The sequence below is a fragment of the Lepidochelys kempii genome, chromosome 4 (assembly GCF_965140265.1).
Source record: "Lepidochelys kempii isolate rLepKem1 chromosome 4, rLepKem1.hap2, whole genome shotgun sequence".
In the NCBI taxonomy this organism is placed as follows: Eukaryota; Metazoa; Chordata; order Testudines; family Cheloniidae; genus Lepidochelys; species Lepidochelys kempii.
The window spans coordinates 89,325,900-89,344,873 of NC_133259.1; the positions used below are offsets into that span (position 1 = coordinate 89,325,900).

The window sequence follows — 18,974 nt, forward strand, 5'->3', positions numbered from 1 at the left end:
GGTCGCTTTTTTTTTAAAAAAAAGAGTAGGATTGCTCCTTGTGTTCTATAAATAATGTTTTCGTCGAACGCTCACCACTAAAGCCTGAACATTCAAAATACCTAACCTGGGAAGCGACGAAAATAAACCTTATGGGCGGACAGAGCCACTAAGAACTAGTGCCTTTGTGTGTTCCTTAGCATGGTCCTAGCTCGGGCAGGTGTATGCCCTTGCAGTCACACAGGCTTCCCCGTCTCGTTCAGGCTTGCAACCGTAGGGTGGAAGCAGCTAGGTCAGAGGACCGAAGGCGTCCCGGCTTGGAAAGGCAGTCGGCGGGTTTGTTAGCGCTTTATAAAGGGGAGATCTCTTTGTCCTCGTTCGCCGATGATGGGGATAAAGACTCTTCGTCTTCTGACCGCGGGTAATGCCCCGGGTTGCCAGCGCACTTGCAGCCCCCGTGAGTGTTTCTCTGGGTCCCCTTGCCTTCTTTCTTGTGTTTCACCCTTCGATTCTGGAACCAGATTTTCACCTGCTTCTCAGACAGGTTCAGGTAGGTAGCGATCTCGATTCTCCTCAGGCGGGACAGGTACATGTTGGAAGAAAATTCCCTCTCTAGCTCCAGAAGCTGCGTGCTGGTGAAAGCGGTCCGCATCCTCTTGCCGTTCGGGATGTGGCTAGTATCGGATCCTCCTGGGCGGGAGAGACAGAAGGGCTAAGCGGCGTGAAAAGAAGTCAGACGAATCTGCCCCTCTCGCCCTTTTCAAAACACGTATTTCCCCCTCCCCGGCTCATTTCGTGTAGTACAGCGGCCGCAAGTCGCCACGCCCGGGTGAGCGTCTCTTTAGGTGTGTGCGGACAGAGAGCCTCACGTTACCTGCTCGCCAACGCCAGCCCTGGAAACCCGCCTCCGCTTTGTGTGCGACATCACCACTGCCCAACAAACCCTAGTGGAAGCAAACACACACCTGCTCTTTCCCCCTTGAGTTCATCCCCGCCCCCCGCCCGGGAGTGAACGATCCCTCTCTCGTCTAGCCCCACCTGCAGCGCGCTGCAGCATCCGCCCTCCCGGCAAAAGCCCCGCTCGCCCCCGTGCCCGCCCGCTGCAGGGCGAAGTGCGCCCCAGTGACGCCCGCGGGCCGGGGACTCCTACCCATGCTGAGGCAGTGGAATCTCCTGGGGTCGCTCACGCTGTAGGGGGGGGCGGCGCAGACAGGTGCGTGATGGGCCGGGTGGCCCAGGGCGGCGGCGGCGGCGGCGGCGGCGGCGGCTGGTACCGGGCCCTGCTGCTGCTGGTGCTGGGCATGGCTCATCCTGGGGCAGTACTGGGCGTCTCCGCCGGGAGGGAACTGGCTCTTGAGCAGGGGGATGGCCCCGCTGCCGCCCCCCCGGGACGAGTGCAAGTGCGAAGTGACACAGAGCGGGCACACGCAGAAGGTGCCGCTCTTGCGGGACGGGCAGCCGGGGCCCGACACTGACATGACCAGGGGGGAAGGCATGCTGAGGGGGATGAGGAAATCCTGTCCGTGGGGGTGCTCAGGCAGGGAAGGAGCTGGCCTCGAGGAGTCTTTGATGATTAAAGAGTCGACATAGAAGGATCGGGACATTTCGAAGGGCTGCCGCGGGTCGGGGCTGGCTCTGCCGGGTCTGTCTCCTTTGCCAAGGCGGGGAAGTTGCCACTGAAGCACTTGGCTAGCCAGAAGGTGCTTATGTCTGAGAGCCGAACAAAAGGGTCCCTGGAGAGGGCTGGTCTTCAAGTCCCCCGCCTGGATCCCTTGCTCCGGGGTTTTATATCAACTATTTAACACGTGATTCCTGAAAGAGATGCAGATCTAAACCCCCTTGGCTTCTCCTCCAAACCCTCAGGATAGGCTGCCCGAGTTAGAACAAAACAAGGGGGGCGGAGGGGGAGACTTTCCAAAGTGTGTGTGTTTTGTTAATTTCACCATGACTTCAGTTCTCCTCCTCTCCAGATAAATTATAGGGAACGAGGGAGCAACGGAGGGGGCAGCTGCCCTGTTTGTGATTCAGCCACATCCCACGTTGCACTTGCTAACACATTACCCGGTAAATAAATGCACGTCTTTGAAGAGGTTAAAAATAAACCTCAAGAGATTCTCCAGTCCCATCGTTTATACTAATAATACATCATTTCCTGAGTAGGACGAAACCAATGGCACGTGATGAAATAAGCAGGATCCGGTTGATTTTATTTTAATTTACTACGTAGTTATAACTTCTGGGTGATCGTCCCTCTCACTATGTCGAGTTACACCTACAAACAATCCCATCTGCTTTTCCAGTAATTTAGTAGCCCTTATATTTTCTGTGAATTACGTGACAAAGCTACCTTCGGCGTAAGGGGCTGTTTTTTATGAGTGAATCTTGTCAAATTGGCAATTAGTTCAACGGACGAAGTCTTAAAATATCTGGACACTTCTCAGCCAAGACGTTGTCAAAACGGAAGACTTTCAAGTTAACTTCGATGATCATTTCAAAGCTTCAGTTCAAAATCCTAATGAAAAGAGAAAATGTCAGAGAGGGATTCTTTGATCTCCACCAAGTTTGCCGAAGCAATCATTCAAAGTAAAATTGGATCAACAGCGAAATATGGTCGGTGACTCCTGAGCATTTCAGATTGCGTTAAAGAGCCAAGGTATTTGCAGCATACTACACGATTTTCCAAATACCTGTTCTATGGGAGTTTAAAAGGGGACTGATCGTTAATAGAACTAATATTGCATTCTTGGTTAGCTGACCCGAAGCATCACCTAAATATGACAGTGTATCAAATTCTACTTGACTTTGGACTCAGCAGTTACAATTGCGTTTTACAGCAGAAAACTCTGGCCCCAAGAAGCCAGGCTAGCACAGAAATCTCTATCCTAATTGTGTTGAAAGGATATCATGGGGGGGGGGGGGGGGGAGAGACACAATGATCCTAAAAAGAAAAGGAGTCCTTGTGGCACCTTAGAGACTAACCAATTGCATCCGATGAAGTGAGCTGGAGCTCACGAAAGCTTATGCTCTAATAAATTGGTTAGTCTCTAAGGTGCCACAAGTCCTCCTTTTCTTTTTGCGAATACAGACTAACACGGCTGTTACTCTGAAAACCTGTCACAATGATCCTACAAGTTCCTGGGCTATGGGCATAGTCAAACAGCGACCACTGTTTAAATTTATCTTAAAATCAAGCAAAAGTGGTTTCCAAAGCTTGTTCATCTGTTTGCATTTCTATCAAGGGGATATTTCCTCGCCGCTGAGTTTAGAAATGTAACGTGCCAGCGCATCTCAGCCTCAGTTAAAAGGCCCCTTCCCCGATTACAAAACAGAGGGAAGTTCTGGCTTTATTTTTCATTGCAGTCGTGCAGAGGATGCGGCCACTAACACAGCAGGAGAAGTAGAAATAAATCTCAGTTCAAAATCGGTATCTTCCTAAGGAGAGTGAAAGGAGAGATTGTCAGTTCGTCTTCTTGAAGCCATCCAGTGACATTCTGGCAAGCAAGGTATAATTGAGTTGTAGGGACACTCCACACTTGGGGAGCTCAGGATTTATGGATGGCAATTAAAGTTTTATGAATTGCAGCTGAGACTGGTTATTGAGCTATTTGAATGTGATTAGAATTCAATTAGAAAGTGTTTATTGGACTGGGGGTCTCTGGAGTGTAAACAGACAGCTATTCCAGAAATGTGCTAATCCAACATCTTGTGACAACAATTAGGGAGTTGCAGAGTTTAAGGCAGGTCAGCTTCAACTTTAACTATTGCCAGCAAAGCACCTTTACAAACTCATCATTTACTGCTTCAGAGCAACAGACAGGATCAAAGAATCAAAAATCCCGGAAGGCAAGAGATAGCAATCGAGAGTGAAAAATTATTAGAGAGCGATTAATTAAAGGAAAGTGCTCTGATGCAAAGCGCCATGTTAGTGTGGTGAAAAACTATCGTGCCAAGGTTTTGATACTGATTAAAGACAAACTAACAGATACGACCCACAGGCTACGTAGGCCTAATAATGTATTGGGTTGCTTTCCTAAACCAGTTATGCATGATCTGAGCTAAGCACAGAGCATGGATGCTTAGCAAGTTCATTGGCCTTTGGAAATACTATTCTTATTAGGCTTCACACCATATGTAAGTAGTACACACACATGATTATTATAAGAATGACCGATGATGCGACTCTTTCCAGATCTCCCTGTGTGATACAGTTTTTACTGCAATGGAGAGAGAGGTTTGGAGTCATCCGTGTTCACAAGAAGCTGCTCTGAAGGAAATAACCCGCTCTCTGAAGTGGGACAAGCTGCATCTGCTGAGATCTAGCTGATCTGGGGGGAAATGGCCTTATTTAAGGAAAGTCAGACAGAGTAAGAACCAGATCACGGTTTTAATCTGTAATTGTTATAATAAACCAAGTGCAGTGATAAGAAGAGGAAGAAAACCGCGATGTGAAGGCGAAGATATTCCAATCCAGGCGGAATGATGGAAGGCGTGCGCCCACATCACACCGACATCGTTACAATTTTATTTTTCAATAATTCTGTCCGATAAAATTTCATTGTCCATTAAGTAATCCCCGAAATGAGAGCTCTTATGAGCCTATAATGAGCTCTAATTGCCACGACTAGTCGAGCCACGTGGAAGGATTTAGAAGGTATTAAGCAGTTGGGTACAGAGCACAGGCTGTTACCTAGCCATTACTTTCATAATTCAAGGAGAAAATTAGTCCTTTTAAGGGGAAATCCTTTGATTCCCTTCATTCTGCTCGGGGTGACAGGGTATAGCTTTGTCTGCCTTTAGTTCAAGACAGTGTAACAAATGAGAATGTAACGAAATTGCCCCGCTTTTAAACTAGAGCAGTTCAAAAAGAACAGCAGCTCTGCTCCCCCCAGACTGCAACTTGTAGGACTGGATGCCCTCATTTTCCCTTTCCTTCAGATGCCCCTGACACCTTTATTTACAAGAGATTCGCGGCTTAAATGACAAAAGTGAAGTCCCTCACCCCCCAAAATTCATGCTAGGGAAATATTCCGCTTTCCTTCCCCATGGCACTCACTTCACTGGCGGATTTGGCTGTGCAAGGAAGGCGGCACCCAGACATAACTGTATACGTAAAACTGCAGAATGGCCAGTTTACAAACAGCCAGTGACCAAATTGCCCTCCCGTGAATGGGGTGCTGTGGGAAGAACAAACACTAGTTTTGACCATTTTAATGGCAAAAGAAGCCCTTGCAGACCAAATGCAACATCATGACTCGTGCGCTATCATCACATTTATCGGCTAATCTAACATTGGTTTCATATTGGTTTGCAAATGATCTCAAAGCTGGGTTTTGTTACGCGAACATAAGCAGAAGACAGGACTTGCCCCCAGCTCCCATTAATGAGGTCATTATAAAAGCGTGAACAAGTCTATTAATGTTTTATTGAAAGCGCATCGTTAACTTGTATCCATCCTTTTCTGAAAGTGGCATTGTGGTATTGCTGTCTGTGGCACATCTTACCCAATATAGCCCGAGATTTCTCCATTATCTGTAACCAAGCAACACTTTCTGAATACCAAAAATTGAAAAGAACCGCTTAGTCTTCAAGAAAGTCCTCAATAATAGTGGAAAAGAACAAAGATCCAGGAGACAACAAAATGCCACAGGGGTGACTTTTCATGAGCAATTATCTCTCATTAATCAGAAGAACAGCTGCAATATTAATTTTCTCTCTTTCTTCCTCTCTTTTCACAGTCCCCAACATTTGAATAATCATAAATTTTGATTTCATGGAGTAGCAACATAGCCAGGGACTTGAAGATACAAGCTACCTACACAAGGCGTGCTCTTCCCAAATAGCTCTTATTTTAAGGCTGACAAAAAGTAAAAGGGGAAATAAAAGAGAAAAATGTTCCTTCCCCGCCCCCCCAGCCTCCTTCATGTCTGTTTCACTTATAGAAACTAACAGGAAAATGTAGCAAGTGTCTGCAGTGGCTAAAGCGTGGGAGTTTCAACATCCTTGTTGTCCATTTAACTTCCAAACATTAAGCCAAGCGTTGTAGATCTGTCCAAAGAGACAATCTTTGGGCGTAACGCGCATTGTAGCACATCAAAAGGCCCTAGCATTATATGAACTAAGAAGTGCATTCAGCAGAAATTGTGCAATAGGTCTCTTTTCAGGGTCTTGGGCTCTGATTGTTAACAGGATATGTAGCATTGGTGGAAAACTAGGTTTCCCCCAAAGATAAAGATGTAACATTAAAACGTGTCTTTTGAATTTCAAAGGATCTCATTATGGCAGAGACTGGCAATTACAAAAATTGAAAAGAGGTGTATTAGGATGAAAGGGGGAATTTCATTTCTGATTCCCCATCCTTCCACTGCCCATGGAGAACTTAGACGCTGCTCCTAGACTCTAGCGAGCCTTTAGCTGCTAGAATAAAACTTGTGTAAGGGGGAAAGCAAACTGTTTCATTTCGTGAAACCGTAAAATTTTCACATGATTTTCCACGTCGTTTGTTTGCTCAATACCTAACAAACCCGGGTTTCCCCCCCTCAAAAGGCAACCAAACTTCTGTTGCGTTTTCAAAAGAGAGCGCTCAGAGAATCAAGAGCAAAGTAGACTGACAAGGTGACTTTTACTTTTAAATCCAATTTTATCCGCACTTTTGCCTTCAGGAAAAAGCGAAATACAAAACGATCCACCAGTGAGTACTTTGGAGGAATTCAGACTCTTGCTTTAAGTATTCAGTATTATTCAGGTTCTTTTAATAGTAAATAAGCACCCATAATATCCCAGGCGCTGTCCAACCACAGGGAGAGACAATCCCTGACCCGAAGATCAAATCTAGCTAAAAAATGCAGTGGTTGGGCTAGCCGCTTGACGAAGCCACTACTGGTAAGGGCTTGTCTAAAAAAAATCATGCTTTGGCTAAAGTATCTTTCCACTGTTAGTTATAAAGCAGCACGTAACTAGTACCACGACGACCAACTGGATTTGACTCATGCTTCGACTTAACACCTAAGAAGCGAGAGATCTCAGATCCTACGTAGATGTCCCTCCGGCCTATGTTATCACCACATTGCGTTTATTTGTGCCCTCATTACTGGTCTGAAACCTATTTGTAAGTGGTGAACGCTGAGCTCCCCCCCCCCCCAAGTATATCTCCACGTGAGCTCCCTTTAGAAAGTCGCACCAGTTAAAACAGGTTTTTTAAACGGCTGTGTGCTGCTCTGCAGCAAACTCCTTCTGCGGAGCCTGCTGTCACCGGTTTAGTTTTGGGAACCACAGGACAGATTCCCTTCCCCTCTCCTAGCAAAATACAGTTGGATCTGAATGGCAACATGTAATCCTTATTCGCAGTGTAGCACTGAGAGTCTGATTTGCAAACCCTTAAGAGCTTGGGAGTGGCCACGCCTGCTCCACTAAACTACAGCCCACACAAGCTCCCCACCCGCGACACAAAACCACGCAGCAGCAATGTGACTTGGCTCAGAGTAGGACAGTAGATGTTAAAAGAGTGCCCCGGGGAGATTAATAATGCAGCACGAAGGCTTACAACACCTCTCACTGGGGAGGTTAGGTCCGACCAGTGAGAACTGAGGCTGCTGGTGAAGTCTGCAATATCTTTGGCCCAATCTGCTTTTCGCTAACAGCGCCCACAAAATGTAGCCAATTTGTTTTGTTTAACACTTAGTAATATTTTAAAAACACAGACAGATGGGATACATATGGTTTGAGAAAGCTGGCTGCTAACTGATTAGCACTGAAGAGAACTAAATATAGAAATATTTTGTATTGGCTAAAATGTGTTGTTTGAAAGGTTACATGGGAAAAATTATAGCCTCCTCAATGAGGAAGATCATTTTTCACTAAATGGATTTCTTCTTTTATGCAAACCTTTGCCTCTGGCTGGAATAAACATAAGCAAGTGTTTTAGACTAATTAAATCATATATGGGTGAAAAGTTGAAAACAACTTCAGTAGAAGCCATTCACAATATTAATTTCCCAATGGCCACATCCTGTATTCTCTGTACACCATAAATTTCCACTGAAGCTGATGTAAGTGATAGGTGTTGGTGGATTAGATGATGAGGCTCTTTTATCATCAGTAATTTAGAGGAATTTTGCTGCAAAGCTATCACAAAGAAACAGTAGGTCAATACCCATCCATCACTTTTTAAGCAGAAATCCCCATTTTACTCTTTGGGGTGCAGTTTCTCATGATTAATTTTACAAATTTCTTACTTAATTTAGTTAGATTTTAATTTAAATTCCTGGGGTCATAGGCCCCATGGCCTGTGGACTAAAAAGAGTAAGAACTTAGGCCTAGATCTACAAAAGTATTTAGGCTTCTAACTTTCACTGAAATCCATGGAAGTTAGGAGCCTAAATACCTTTGTGGATCTGGACCTTATTCTAAAAGCTGCCTCTAAATTCTATGTGCAAGGACAAACCTCCTTATTCAGTTCACTCTCATATCAGTGCACAAATCTGAAACAGTTCCATAGAAAGGTCTATAAACTCCACCCACAGAAGAAATGTGGGAGGAGTCAGAGCAAAGCCAATGTACAGTGGAAGAAAATTGAGTAGGTCACCTCAGAATCTGCAGCATTCCCTAGTACTCCTCTGGATGTCAACTTTTCCGTGTCCCTCAAATGCTTCCATACGAGGCAACATCATGCCGTCCACTGCAGCTATGGAGTAGAGTAGATAGGAGAGTAGATATACCCTATCATTGAAATCAGCCTTGAAACCAAAACAGTTAAACCACTGCAAAAGGATGCATGGACATTTATTTCTGTATAATTAGCTGGGTTGTTGGTTTTTTTGAGTACCACCACTATCTCTGGGTCTGATCCGAAGCTCATTGAAATCAATGGCAAAACTACAATTGACTTCAGCAGGCTTTCACACATGCCCACTGCTAATAAAGAAATGCTCTGGACTTATACTGCACTTTTCACATATACACAGAAAGTAATACACTTTGAAATAGATTTTAGTAATATTGGCTCTGATCCACCAAAAATTGTAAGCACATGCAGAACTTAAAGCATAGGAATAGTCTCATTAAAGTTAATGAAACTACTGATCCATTTAAAGTTATGCAGGTCCTTAAGAGCTTTGCTGGACTGGGGCCACAACCGAGCCTTTTGAATCTGATGCCAGCAGAAGTGTTGCTTTTCTAGCCAGTTGAGTATGCATGGTATTAGCAAGGAGAGCCACCTCTGTCACCGAAAGTATATGAACCAGATTATTGTAGGAACTTTGCAGGATGCTACATTTAACCTATTTAAATTAGCATAGTTAGTTTACTTAAATAAACCACCTATACTATTTTTTTTCTTTCATAAAGTGAGTGGCTGGATTTTCTCTGCATATTGTGGCTCACTTATTTGCTACTGTATTGCTAGGTAGTTGAATAAGAGTTGATAGTGCCTCCCTGTAAGTAAACAATAATCAATATTAACATACAGTGGTATCTTCAGACTGCTTTGAATTATCAACTGACTTAGAAGTAAATGATTATTTAAGTGAATATATTACTTCAGGAAACAAGTTGGTCTGATCTTCTTGGAGCTAAAGTCCACTACTGTATTTATCCATAGAACATGTAAAGCATGGGCAGAAACAGGGCTCTAGCCTTGTGCATCTACTCCGTAAAGGAAAACCATCTCAGAGACTGAGGAGGCAGTTCATTTTCCCATCTATTTAACCCTTAGCCTCTCTGCAGAGACTACCAACAAGGGTGGCAAATCTGGTGGTGTTCTGTGACAGTGACACTTATCTGCTAAGGATTGGACTGAGACTATTAACTTATTTTACATTGGCCATAAGGATACTGAAAGAAAGAGGCCGCCCAATCATTGGCGTTTCAGATCACATACTGAATTTCCTAGACTGAAAGTTTAAAAACAAAAAAACATCTAATTTTGAGTTAATCTGGATGTCTCAGGGAAATATGGAAACACACAAGGTCCTTTCTACAGGCAACTTTTTCACAGGACAGTCACATTTAAAGCGGCTGTCTCCAAACCTGGAAGATCCTGAACAGGATCTCTGAATACATTTGAATGAAAACCCTTCTACAGTGTATATCCTTAAATGTATATATTTGTACCCTTGGTTCAAAACATTGACACTTTATATTTTCAAGGAAGATGGACCCAAGTGTATAATTTTCCTAAAGTGTTCTACATTGAAGTTTCTTGCCATATAAAAGCAGACAACCCAGTTTTGTTGCCTTCTTCTTTGAAGAGATTGAAAAGTTTATTTTCTTACATTTTCTTCATATAAAAACAACCATCTTATATTATTAATTTTAAGAATCAGCCCATTTGCAGTCCAGTGATAGGGGTTAAGTAGTTAATATTTATTCCAGTTTCTTGCTATCTATGGGAGACGGGAGTAATCATTTTAGAGATTCAGTCATATTTGCTAAGACAAAAACAAGTGTCTTCCAGAAAAATATGAACTATCCAGTGAGATATCAAAGGATGTGAAAACAAGGAGGAAAAATAAAGGATGGAGGTGAAAACCTGGCCCTATTAAGTAAAGAGGAGTTTTGCCATAGAATTCAATTGCACCAGGATTTCACCCTGGGATTTTTGCTAATCATATTGAAGTTCCACTTAAATGTGTCTATACATTAAATTTACACTCACTTTAAGGTCCCTTTACACTGCCAGAGTGATGTGAGAATCAGGCCCAAAGTGTCCACTGACAACTGTTTTAAGCAATTCCAAAATATGTTGTTCTTAAAGATGATCTTCAGGAGGTAATGATTTGGCATTGTACATTTGTCATTTTTAAAAGACTTCTTAAAATCTTGAACTTGCTTTAGGACTGTTGCATGTTTGCTTTTAAAAATATATTTTATACTTTGCAGACCTAACATGAACAAAAATATACAAAAACATGTCAAGGTGATGAACATTTTTGCAAGAACACCTAAAATTTTATAGGTGCCTTTGTGTATGTGTGCATAATATGGTGTGATCACAAACAAAGTAAGCAAGGACTCTGTCATATTATAGCTCTCTCTTATGAAATAAGTGACCACACACATTCCCTACTTCAGTGATTCTTACTACTAAGAACAGGGGGAAAAATTAGTGGAATGCTTAAAAGCATATGAGAGTTTATCTTGGCAGTATATAATGTGGAACACAAGTAGTTCTTTAAGTCAGGCATATTACACATTCTTTCTGGATTAGGGGATTCTACCCTCAATAATGTGTTGTGTCATGTGGTCCTTAAGAGAGGCAGCATCCAACTGCACCAGTCCACAGATCTGAAGTTACAAGGGATCTATTCTTCACTATACTTTACTATATTTTAAGAGCATTGAAAAGGAGGATATCTGATTTTTTTCTTTATAAGGGATCTATTCTTTACTGTACTTTACATGGGGCTTATAAAGAGTCTCTTTTGAAGAAGATACGACACCTCTACATAAATACCTTTTGAACCCTCTCCTCATTAGTGTCACATACAACATCTAGCTTCTTATATTATAAAGGAAAAACAGAATAAATGACTTGACTGGAACAAAAAGGACATAGAAAAACATGAAGAAAATTGAATCCACTCTCATATCTCTTTGCTGTAAGGGCCCAGTTCTGCACCATTAAAGTGAGTGACAAAACACCTGAAAACTTCAATGGTTCAAAATCAAGCCTCAGTTGAGAGTATCTCTTCCCTTTTTGGTTTACAAAGAGCATTTTTATTCAGATAACTGTAGATAAGGAGTTTGCAAACTAAAAGATGCATCAACATAAACAGATCAGCAAACCTAGACAGGGAAATTACATCAATTCTCTGATTACATGACATGGATTCTTTTTACTGGGCTAATAGTGAATTGTATCTACTTTTCCTTTCTTGATTGTGCCCCTCCATGTCTCTATTAATACATTAAACTCAACCCTTTTTACTTTTCTGCTCATGGTTTGGATTTTTTGTTTGTTTAATGTTATATAATTAAACTACATTGACCTTTAGCTCCTTTTCCTGTTTTGGATTGTTTTTGTTGGTACCTTGAGAAGAAAACCATCAGACCCCTTTGATGATCAATTTCTTTCTCCATGTGACCTTACATATTAAGTTTTCCTATTTTTCATTAGTCTGCCTTTTTCAAGTCTATTCTTCTTTCCTGATGCTTTCATCCTTCCCTGGTTTTATCACTCTGACATTTTGTGATAACTGATGCACAGCTGTTACCTACAGTTTCCAAGATCCCAACCAGTTAATTCTTGTTCATTTGTATCTGATCTAAAGTAGTGTCTACTTTCTCCTTCTATCCTTTCAAACAGAATGATGTTGATACCATTTGAGATGTACTGCAGGCCTTGAATTTTGCTATCCTACTTTTCAATTCAGATACCTAGGTAAGTAAAGCCTCTCTTCCAACATCACTATCATTTCTTGGGGTGTGGGCACTGTTTATCTTTCTCCCTAGACATACTTTGTCCACCTCTTTTTTCTGATTTGTTGACTTTTATAGCTTACCCCCTTAATGAATTCCCTTCCATTCCTTATCTTTATCTTAACTCAGATACTTGCTGTATTTTGACGATGCAACATGAGCCGTCTTTTCTTTCTCTGCCTCTGTGACACAAACTTTTCCTCTTGTAGATTTTCTAGCTCCTATCCCCCACACTTCTGTCCTCTAGTGCCTTGTCATGGCAGGACAGCTTGCGTGCTCTAACGATTCTCAGAGTCTCTGTCGGCTGGGGCTTTTTGCTCCTGGGGTTCAACCATGCCGGATTGGTCTGTGGGGGAGAGGCCAGACAAAACAGACATCCTGGTCCTCCAGGTTGGGGGTTAGGCACAGGGTTAACAACCCTGTCCCATAAAAAAAAAATTGTTACGGAAACAGCAATGGAAAAATCGACCATTACTGTGTGTGATGGCCTTCAGGAGTCAATGACCTGTAAGACTGCCAGCTGTGAAAGCCAAAAAGAAGCCACTGGCATGAAGACTGAAGTGCTCAACACCAAGACAAAAAACAAACTTGTTTTTTGGAACATATGGACAATCTATGAACAGGGAAGCTAGCTCAGGTCACAGCAGAGATGAGATGCTACAGCTTACACATCCTGGGTGTCAGCAAGAGCAGATGGACGGGATCAGGAAGATTAAGAACAGCCTCGGGAGAAACTTTGCTGTTTTCTGGACGGGATGATGGACAACACCATGAGTGAGTTGCCATCCTTTTGAAGAAGGGAGTGGAGCATTCCCTGCTTGAATGAAAATCCTTCAACAGCAGACTTATGAGAGCCAGACTGAAAGGGAAACATAATATCACCCTGATTCAGTGTTATGTCCCAACAAATGACAGTGATGAAGTAGTAAAGGACAAATGCTACCTTACACTAGAGGTGGAGTTAGAGAGAATATCACACCACGACCTAACTATCGCCATGGGAGACTTGAATGCCAAGGTCGGTAAGGACAACACAAGCAACAACAGAGCAATGGGAAGACATGGGTGTGGCACCATGAATGAAAACAGAGAAAGGCTTGTTGATTACAGTAATATAAATGACCTAGTCATTGGCAGAACCCTATTTGAACATCATGAAATTCACAGGCTGACATCATGTTCTCCAAATGGCAGATAAGAAACAGATTGTCCATATCATGATCAATGGCAAATGGCGACGCTCACTGACAGATGTGAAAGTGAGAAAGGGTGCAGATATTGGCAGCGACCACCACCTTGTGACAGCCTCCAACAAGCTAAAACTGAGACCTGTGGGTCCACCAAACAAGGGACATAGACATTATGATATTGACAAGCTAAAGTCCCTTGAAATACAGAAAGCCTTCATTCTGCAGTTAAAGAACAGATTTCAAGCACTTGCAGACCTTGATGAAGAGGAGAGGAATGCAGATGAGGAGATCAACAAGAAGTAGGGCAAAGTAACAGCAATTTATAAACAGAGCAGTGAAACCTGTCTAGGGTACAGGCAGAAGAGAAGGAAGGCGTGGATTACACCCAGCACATGGAACGCCACAGAAACCAGACGAGCTCTGAAGAAAAAAAGTTTTAGACACAAAATCCCAGAAGTGAAAGGACAAATACCACAAGCAGTATAGCAAGGCCAGGTCAAACGCTTTGTGAGAGTGGACAAACAGCATTATATTGATAATATGGCAACACAAGCAGAGGATGCAGCTGCTTGTGGTGAATAAGGAACCATCTACAAAATCTTATCAGTGGTAAACGGCAGACACCAACAAACACTCTCATAAGGAACAAACAAGGACACCTACTAACAACCGAAAAAGAACAAGAAATACGCTGGACAGAGTATTTAAAGAATTGCTGAACAGGGCGCCACCTAAGGAGGAAGCAAACATCCAGGAGGCAGAAGAAGATCTTGATATCAACACAGACACCCCAACTAAGAAAGAGATCATTCAAGCCATCAAATCCTTAAAAAATGGGAAAGCTCCTGGCAAGGATAACTTGAATACAGAATTGTTCAAGGTAAATCCTAAATTAGCAGCATCTATCCTGGCCCCTCTATTTATAGCAGTCTGGGAAAGGGAAAAAGTGCCGGATGAGTGGACCAATGAGGTTATAGTGAAGATACCAAAGAAAGGAACTCTCAGTGATTGTAATAACAGGTGTGGTATCACACTTTTATCTGTGCCAAGCAAAGTACTGTGTAAGATCATAGTCCAGCATATATCAGAGGCAGTTGATAGCATTCTCAGAAAAGAGCAAGCTGGTTTTCGGAAAGGGCATGGATGCACAGACCAGATCTTTGCTCTGTGAAACATAATAGAACAGTGCTTAGAATGGCAATGGCAACTCTACATAAATTTCATAGACTTTGAGAAGGCTTTTGATAGCATTCACAGGACCAGCCTATGGCGCATTCTGCGGGCATTTGGAATTCCTTTCCTTATAATCAATGTAATCAAAAGCTTCTATTTCAACTTTACATGCAGTGTTGATCACAGTGAGCTCAGTTTGGAAGTCAAAACAGGAGTAAGTCAGGGGTGTGTCATGTCTGCAGTCCTCTTCAACATTGCCATTGACTGGGTAATGCAGCGTACAACAGAAGACAAGCCAAGGGGCATTAAATGGACACTCTTCTCAACCCTTGAAGACCCGGACTTCACAGATGCTGCTGCTTTCCTATTACATACCCAACACCATATACAAGAAAAAACTACTCAACTCAACATATTCAGCCAGCAAATTGGACAGAAAATCAACTGCAGTAAGACAGATATCATGACCTTTATTATTGCCTCACCATCACCAGTATGGATAGAAGATTATGTTCTCACCAATGTAGAAACATTCACATACTTGGGCAGCACCATAAGCCAGAACGATGGAACAAGCCAGGACATCCGGAACAAAATCAATAAAGCCAGGAACACGTTCAGGAGCTTAAATACAGTCTGGAAATCATCAAAATACAACACCAAAACCGAACTCAAGATTTATCAGAGCTGTGTACTTTCAACACTACTTTAAAGTGCAGAATGCTGGGGAATAAGAAAGTATGACATGTCCAAACTGTTTTCATTCCGTACAACCTGCCTCAGAAAAACCCTCCTTATCTTTTGGCCCAGAACAATCTCAAACCAAGATCTACTGACACGGTGCAGCCAAGAGGATCTGAGCACCATCATTGCCAGGAGGCGCTGGAGATGGGTCGATGTGCTTCGGATGGAAACTGATTCCATCACCAGAGTAGGAATGAGATGGACACCTGAAGGCAAGTGAAAACGAGCCTGCCTGAAAACAACATGGCAAAGAGCTGTGGAAGCTGAGCTGAAAAACCTGGGGCACAGCTGGGGAACCACTGAAAGACTTGCCAGAAACAGACAGGAGTGGAGGAGCTTCGTCACTGCCCTAAACGCCAGAGGCTTAATAGGAACATCATGATGATCCCCCACACTTTTCATCTCACTTCTGTATAGAAGCTATTTGTTTTTTTGGGTTTTTTTTGGGGGGTGGGGGTTATTTTTTGTTTTTACACATCTTCCATCATCTTATCCCATCATTCCTCTTGATATCTCTCAGTTCCATCCTGAAAATATCTTTGGGGATCTGGGCCATATATTTTATGTAGAAGGCTATCCAAAACCAATGCAAGTAATCAAGGCAAGGAAGTTTAAATAAGTATCAGTGACACTTTGAATAGGCTTGTGGGGAGCTGTGTAAGAATTAGGGAGTCCAGAGATGCCTAGGGCATAAGCCAGGGTTTCAGCAGAAGAAATGGCAGGGGAAAGGATGTATTCTGTAGCAGTTACAGATGAAGAACCAGGAGCATTTGGTGACAGCTTGGATGTGGAAAGCCTGAGAGGTTTTAGACAATTCTATATTTGTATCAGCTGAACTGCACTATGATGTATGTGAATATAAGTTCCCTTTAGCCTTCTCTTGCTCCCCCCAGCTTTTTCCTCTCTCTTACTTTCTCTGTTCCCTTTTCCTTGCCAGTTGCCACCCACTTTTTCTTTTAACCCTCCCCTCGCCACTTCTCATAACTAATCAGGGTCAGGCCTGAAAAAAGAGGTTGTTGCTGCCAGCTTTCTCTGCTGCTTGGCAGCAGGAGGAGCTTAAAGAACAGGTTCACTCCTGGACCTGCTGTTTGTTCTTTGATGCCCTTCTTGAACGAAGCAATTTCACTTTAGAAGCCCAGATACTTGCTAATTAGCAAGAAAATGATAGGGGGAAACAAAGAAAAGGGGAAGATCTTCACAAGAATGGGAGAAGGAGTGAGGAAAAGAAGGGGGAGGTAAAAAGGAAAAAGTTAAAGATGAGCACGGGGGAAAGCATGAAGGAAGGGAAGGAATAAGGCCAGGAAGCAAGGAGAAAAATGGAAGAAGAAAGGGAAAGCAACAGGGCACAGAAAAAGAAGAAGAAGAAAGAAATCAAGGAGCAAGAGAAGAGGGCAATAGGAGTAAGGAAAGGAGCACAGGAAAAGAAGCAAAACGGGGACGGGAACAGGGTGAGGAAAAAAGCAGGAAGAAGAAAGGAGGTAAGCACTTATTGGTAGTTAAGATCTTGGTAGGTGGGAACACAGCTTGCTGCAGCAACTCACCCCCAGACACCAAGATTGACGTTGAAAACAAATACACTGGGTGTGCTAGTAATAAGTTATCACATGTATATTTTTGCCATAGCTACTGCACCTTTACACAGAATTTCCAGTCCAACTACTGGCACTTAATTACCAGTGTAGTAGGTGCCTTATAAATACAAGATGCTAATACAAAACTGTAGTTGTTCATAGTGTTCCCAGGGGAGTGACAGGTCTGAGTTGCTTGCATTTAATCTACTGAAAATCATTGTAAGCAGGGCTGGTAGTGGAAAAATGGTCAGGTGGTTAAGGTGCTAGAATAGAAGTCAGCAGATCCAGGTTCAATTTCCTGCTCCATTAGACATCTTGGGCAAGTCACTTAGCCTCTCCGTGCCCCAGTTCACCATTTGTAAAATGGGGTAATAGCAATTCTTTATGCAGGGGAGTGTTGTGAGGATAGCTACATAAAAGATTGTGAGGTGCTCAGATACCATGTTAAGAGGGTCACATAAGTACTTTATATTCAGGTTGCCGGACACTCCCAATTAGAAGACTGTTTTCAGTTGTCTAAAACTTTGCCCAATTTTAAGTGTTTGTGCTAAAATTTTCCGTGCCAAGTGTCTGCCACTGACAATTATTTTGAAGTTTGTCAAAAAGGTTAATGCTTTTCCAAGAATGAGGCAAGGGAAAATAGATTGTTTTGACATTTAAATTATTTTGGGCAACCCTTCTTTTGAGAATTGCTAGAGCCCTGTGCTTTGGAGCGGAGACTTGAAATTTGATAGTCGGGAGGAGGCGCTTTGTATCAGGTATGTGCCTTTTGCCATCCCCCAATTTTTGCCAACTTGTAAGCCTTTGAAAAATCACAGTTCGCATGTTCAGTAGAGAATTCTTGGGGTTTATAGAGAAAATCTCCAAAGATTCTGTTCTCACTCAGCATGATTCAGAAATGGATACTAGGACTGGTTGGGAAAGGAGACTAGGATGAGAAGTGGAGACTAGGACAGAGTAGGTAAGAAGAATGAGACTGTGATAAGGAGTCAGGGGTGGGGAAAGAGACAAGACAGGGACAGGATGGAGAGGACAAGACAAAAGGGGACAAGCCTGAAGGGAATGGGCAGAAGAACCTTTGCCCACTAGGACACATTGCTCTCGTGAGCCTGAAATGGAAAGCAAGAATCCAGAGTCTCACCATTCCTCTGCTATCAAATTATCTGTGAAACCCACTGGCACAGTGTGTGTCACAACCCCTTTTAGGACTAATCCACACAGTGGATGTCAACTTACTACTGCTATGTTTTGCTCTGTTAATTTATGTGGCAGAGGTCTGTGCAGTGCATCTCAAGGTTCCAAATCAGCTGATGAACCATATGGGTGTCAACATGATGCCACATGACAGAAGTTCTGTTTTTTCAGTTTTTTTTTAAACGGAAGAAATTACACGAAAACTATGTTAAAAGAACATTATTAAGTTTGTAAAGTCAAGCATTCAAAAGTTAGGAAATGCCAGAAATGAGGATGCCTGCCTCATTTGCTCCAGAAGTTGGAAGGTGCCTCCATAACCCACTAGTGCAGATGCAGCCTACGGCAAGAAAAGCATTTTTTCTGTCAGTGGAAGACCACCACCTCCCCAAATTAAGTTAGCTACATAGACAAACATTCTTCATTGACACAGCTGCATCTATACTCTGGGCTAGGTCGGCATAACTGTGTCAGTCAGGGGCGGGTTTTTTCACACCCTTGACCAACATACCTATGTCGACCTAACTTATAAGTGTAGACCAAGCCTTAGATTCCTTGCTGGTCTTGCATGTGGCCTGTGTTTTGAGCAGTACCTTCTACCATCAAAGCTATTTATACTGTAAAGGAGCTTGATCACTTTTTAAATTTACCCTGAATGAAAGGCAGCTGTGTTATACCTACCACTTTACCAAGGTTTCATGCAACCCCAAGA

At 42.8% G+C, this 18,974-nt stretch overlaps 1 protein-coding gene across 1 annotated transcript; it reads right to left on the bottom strand.

Moving 5' to 3' along the window:
- Nucleotides 1–237: 237 nt before the first annotated feature.
- On the bottom strand, nt 238–1,583 carry GSX2 (GS homeobox 2). The gene is made up of 2 exons (XM_073340101.1): nt 1,130–1,583; nt 238–669 (listed from the first exon to the last, which is right to left on the bottom strand). The coding sequence occupies exons 1-2, from the start codon at nt 1,581–1,583 to the stop codon at nt 329–331; spliced, it is 795 nt and encodes a 264-aa protein (XP_073196202.1). The 3' UTR covers nt 238–328.
- Nucleotides 1,584–18,974: the final 17,391 nt, after the last annotated feature.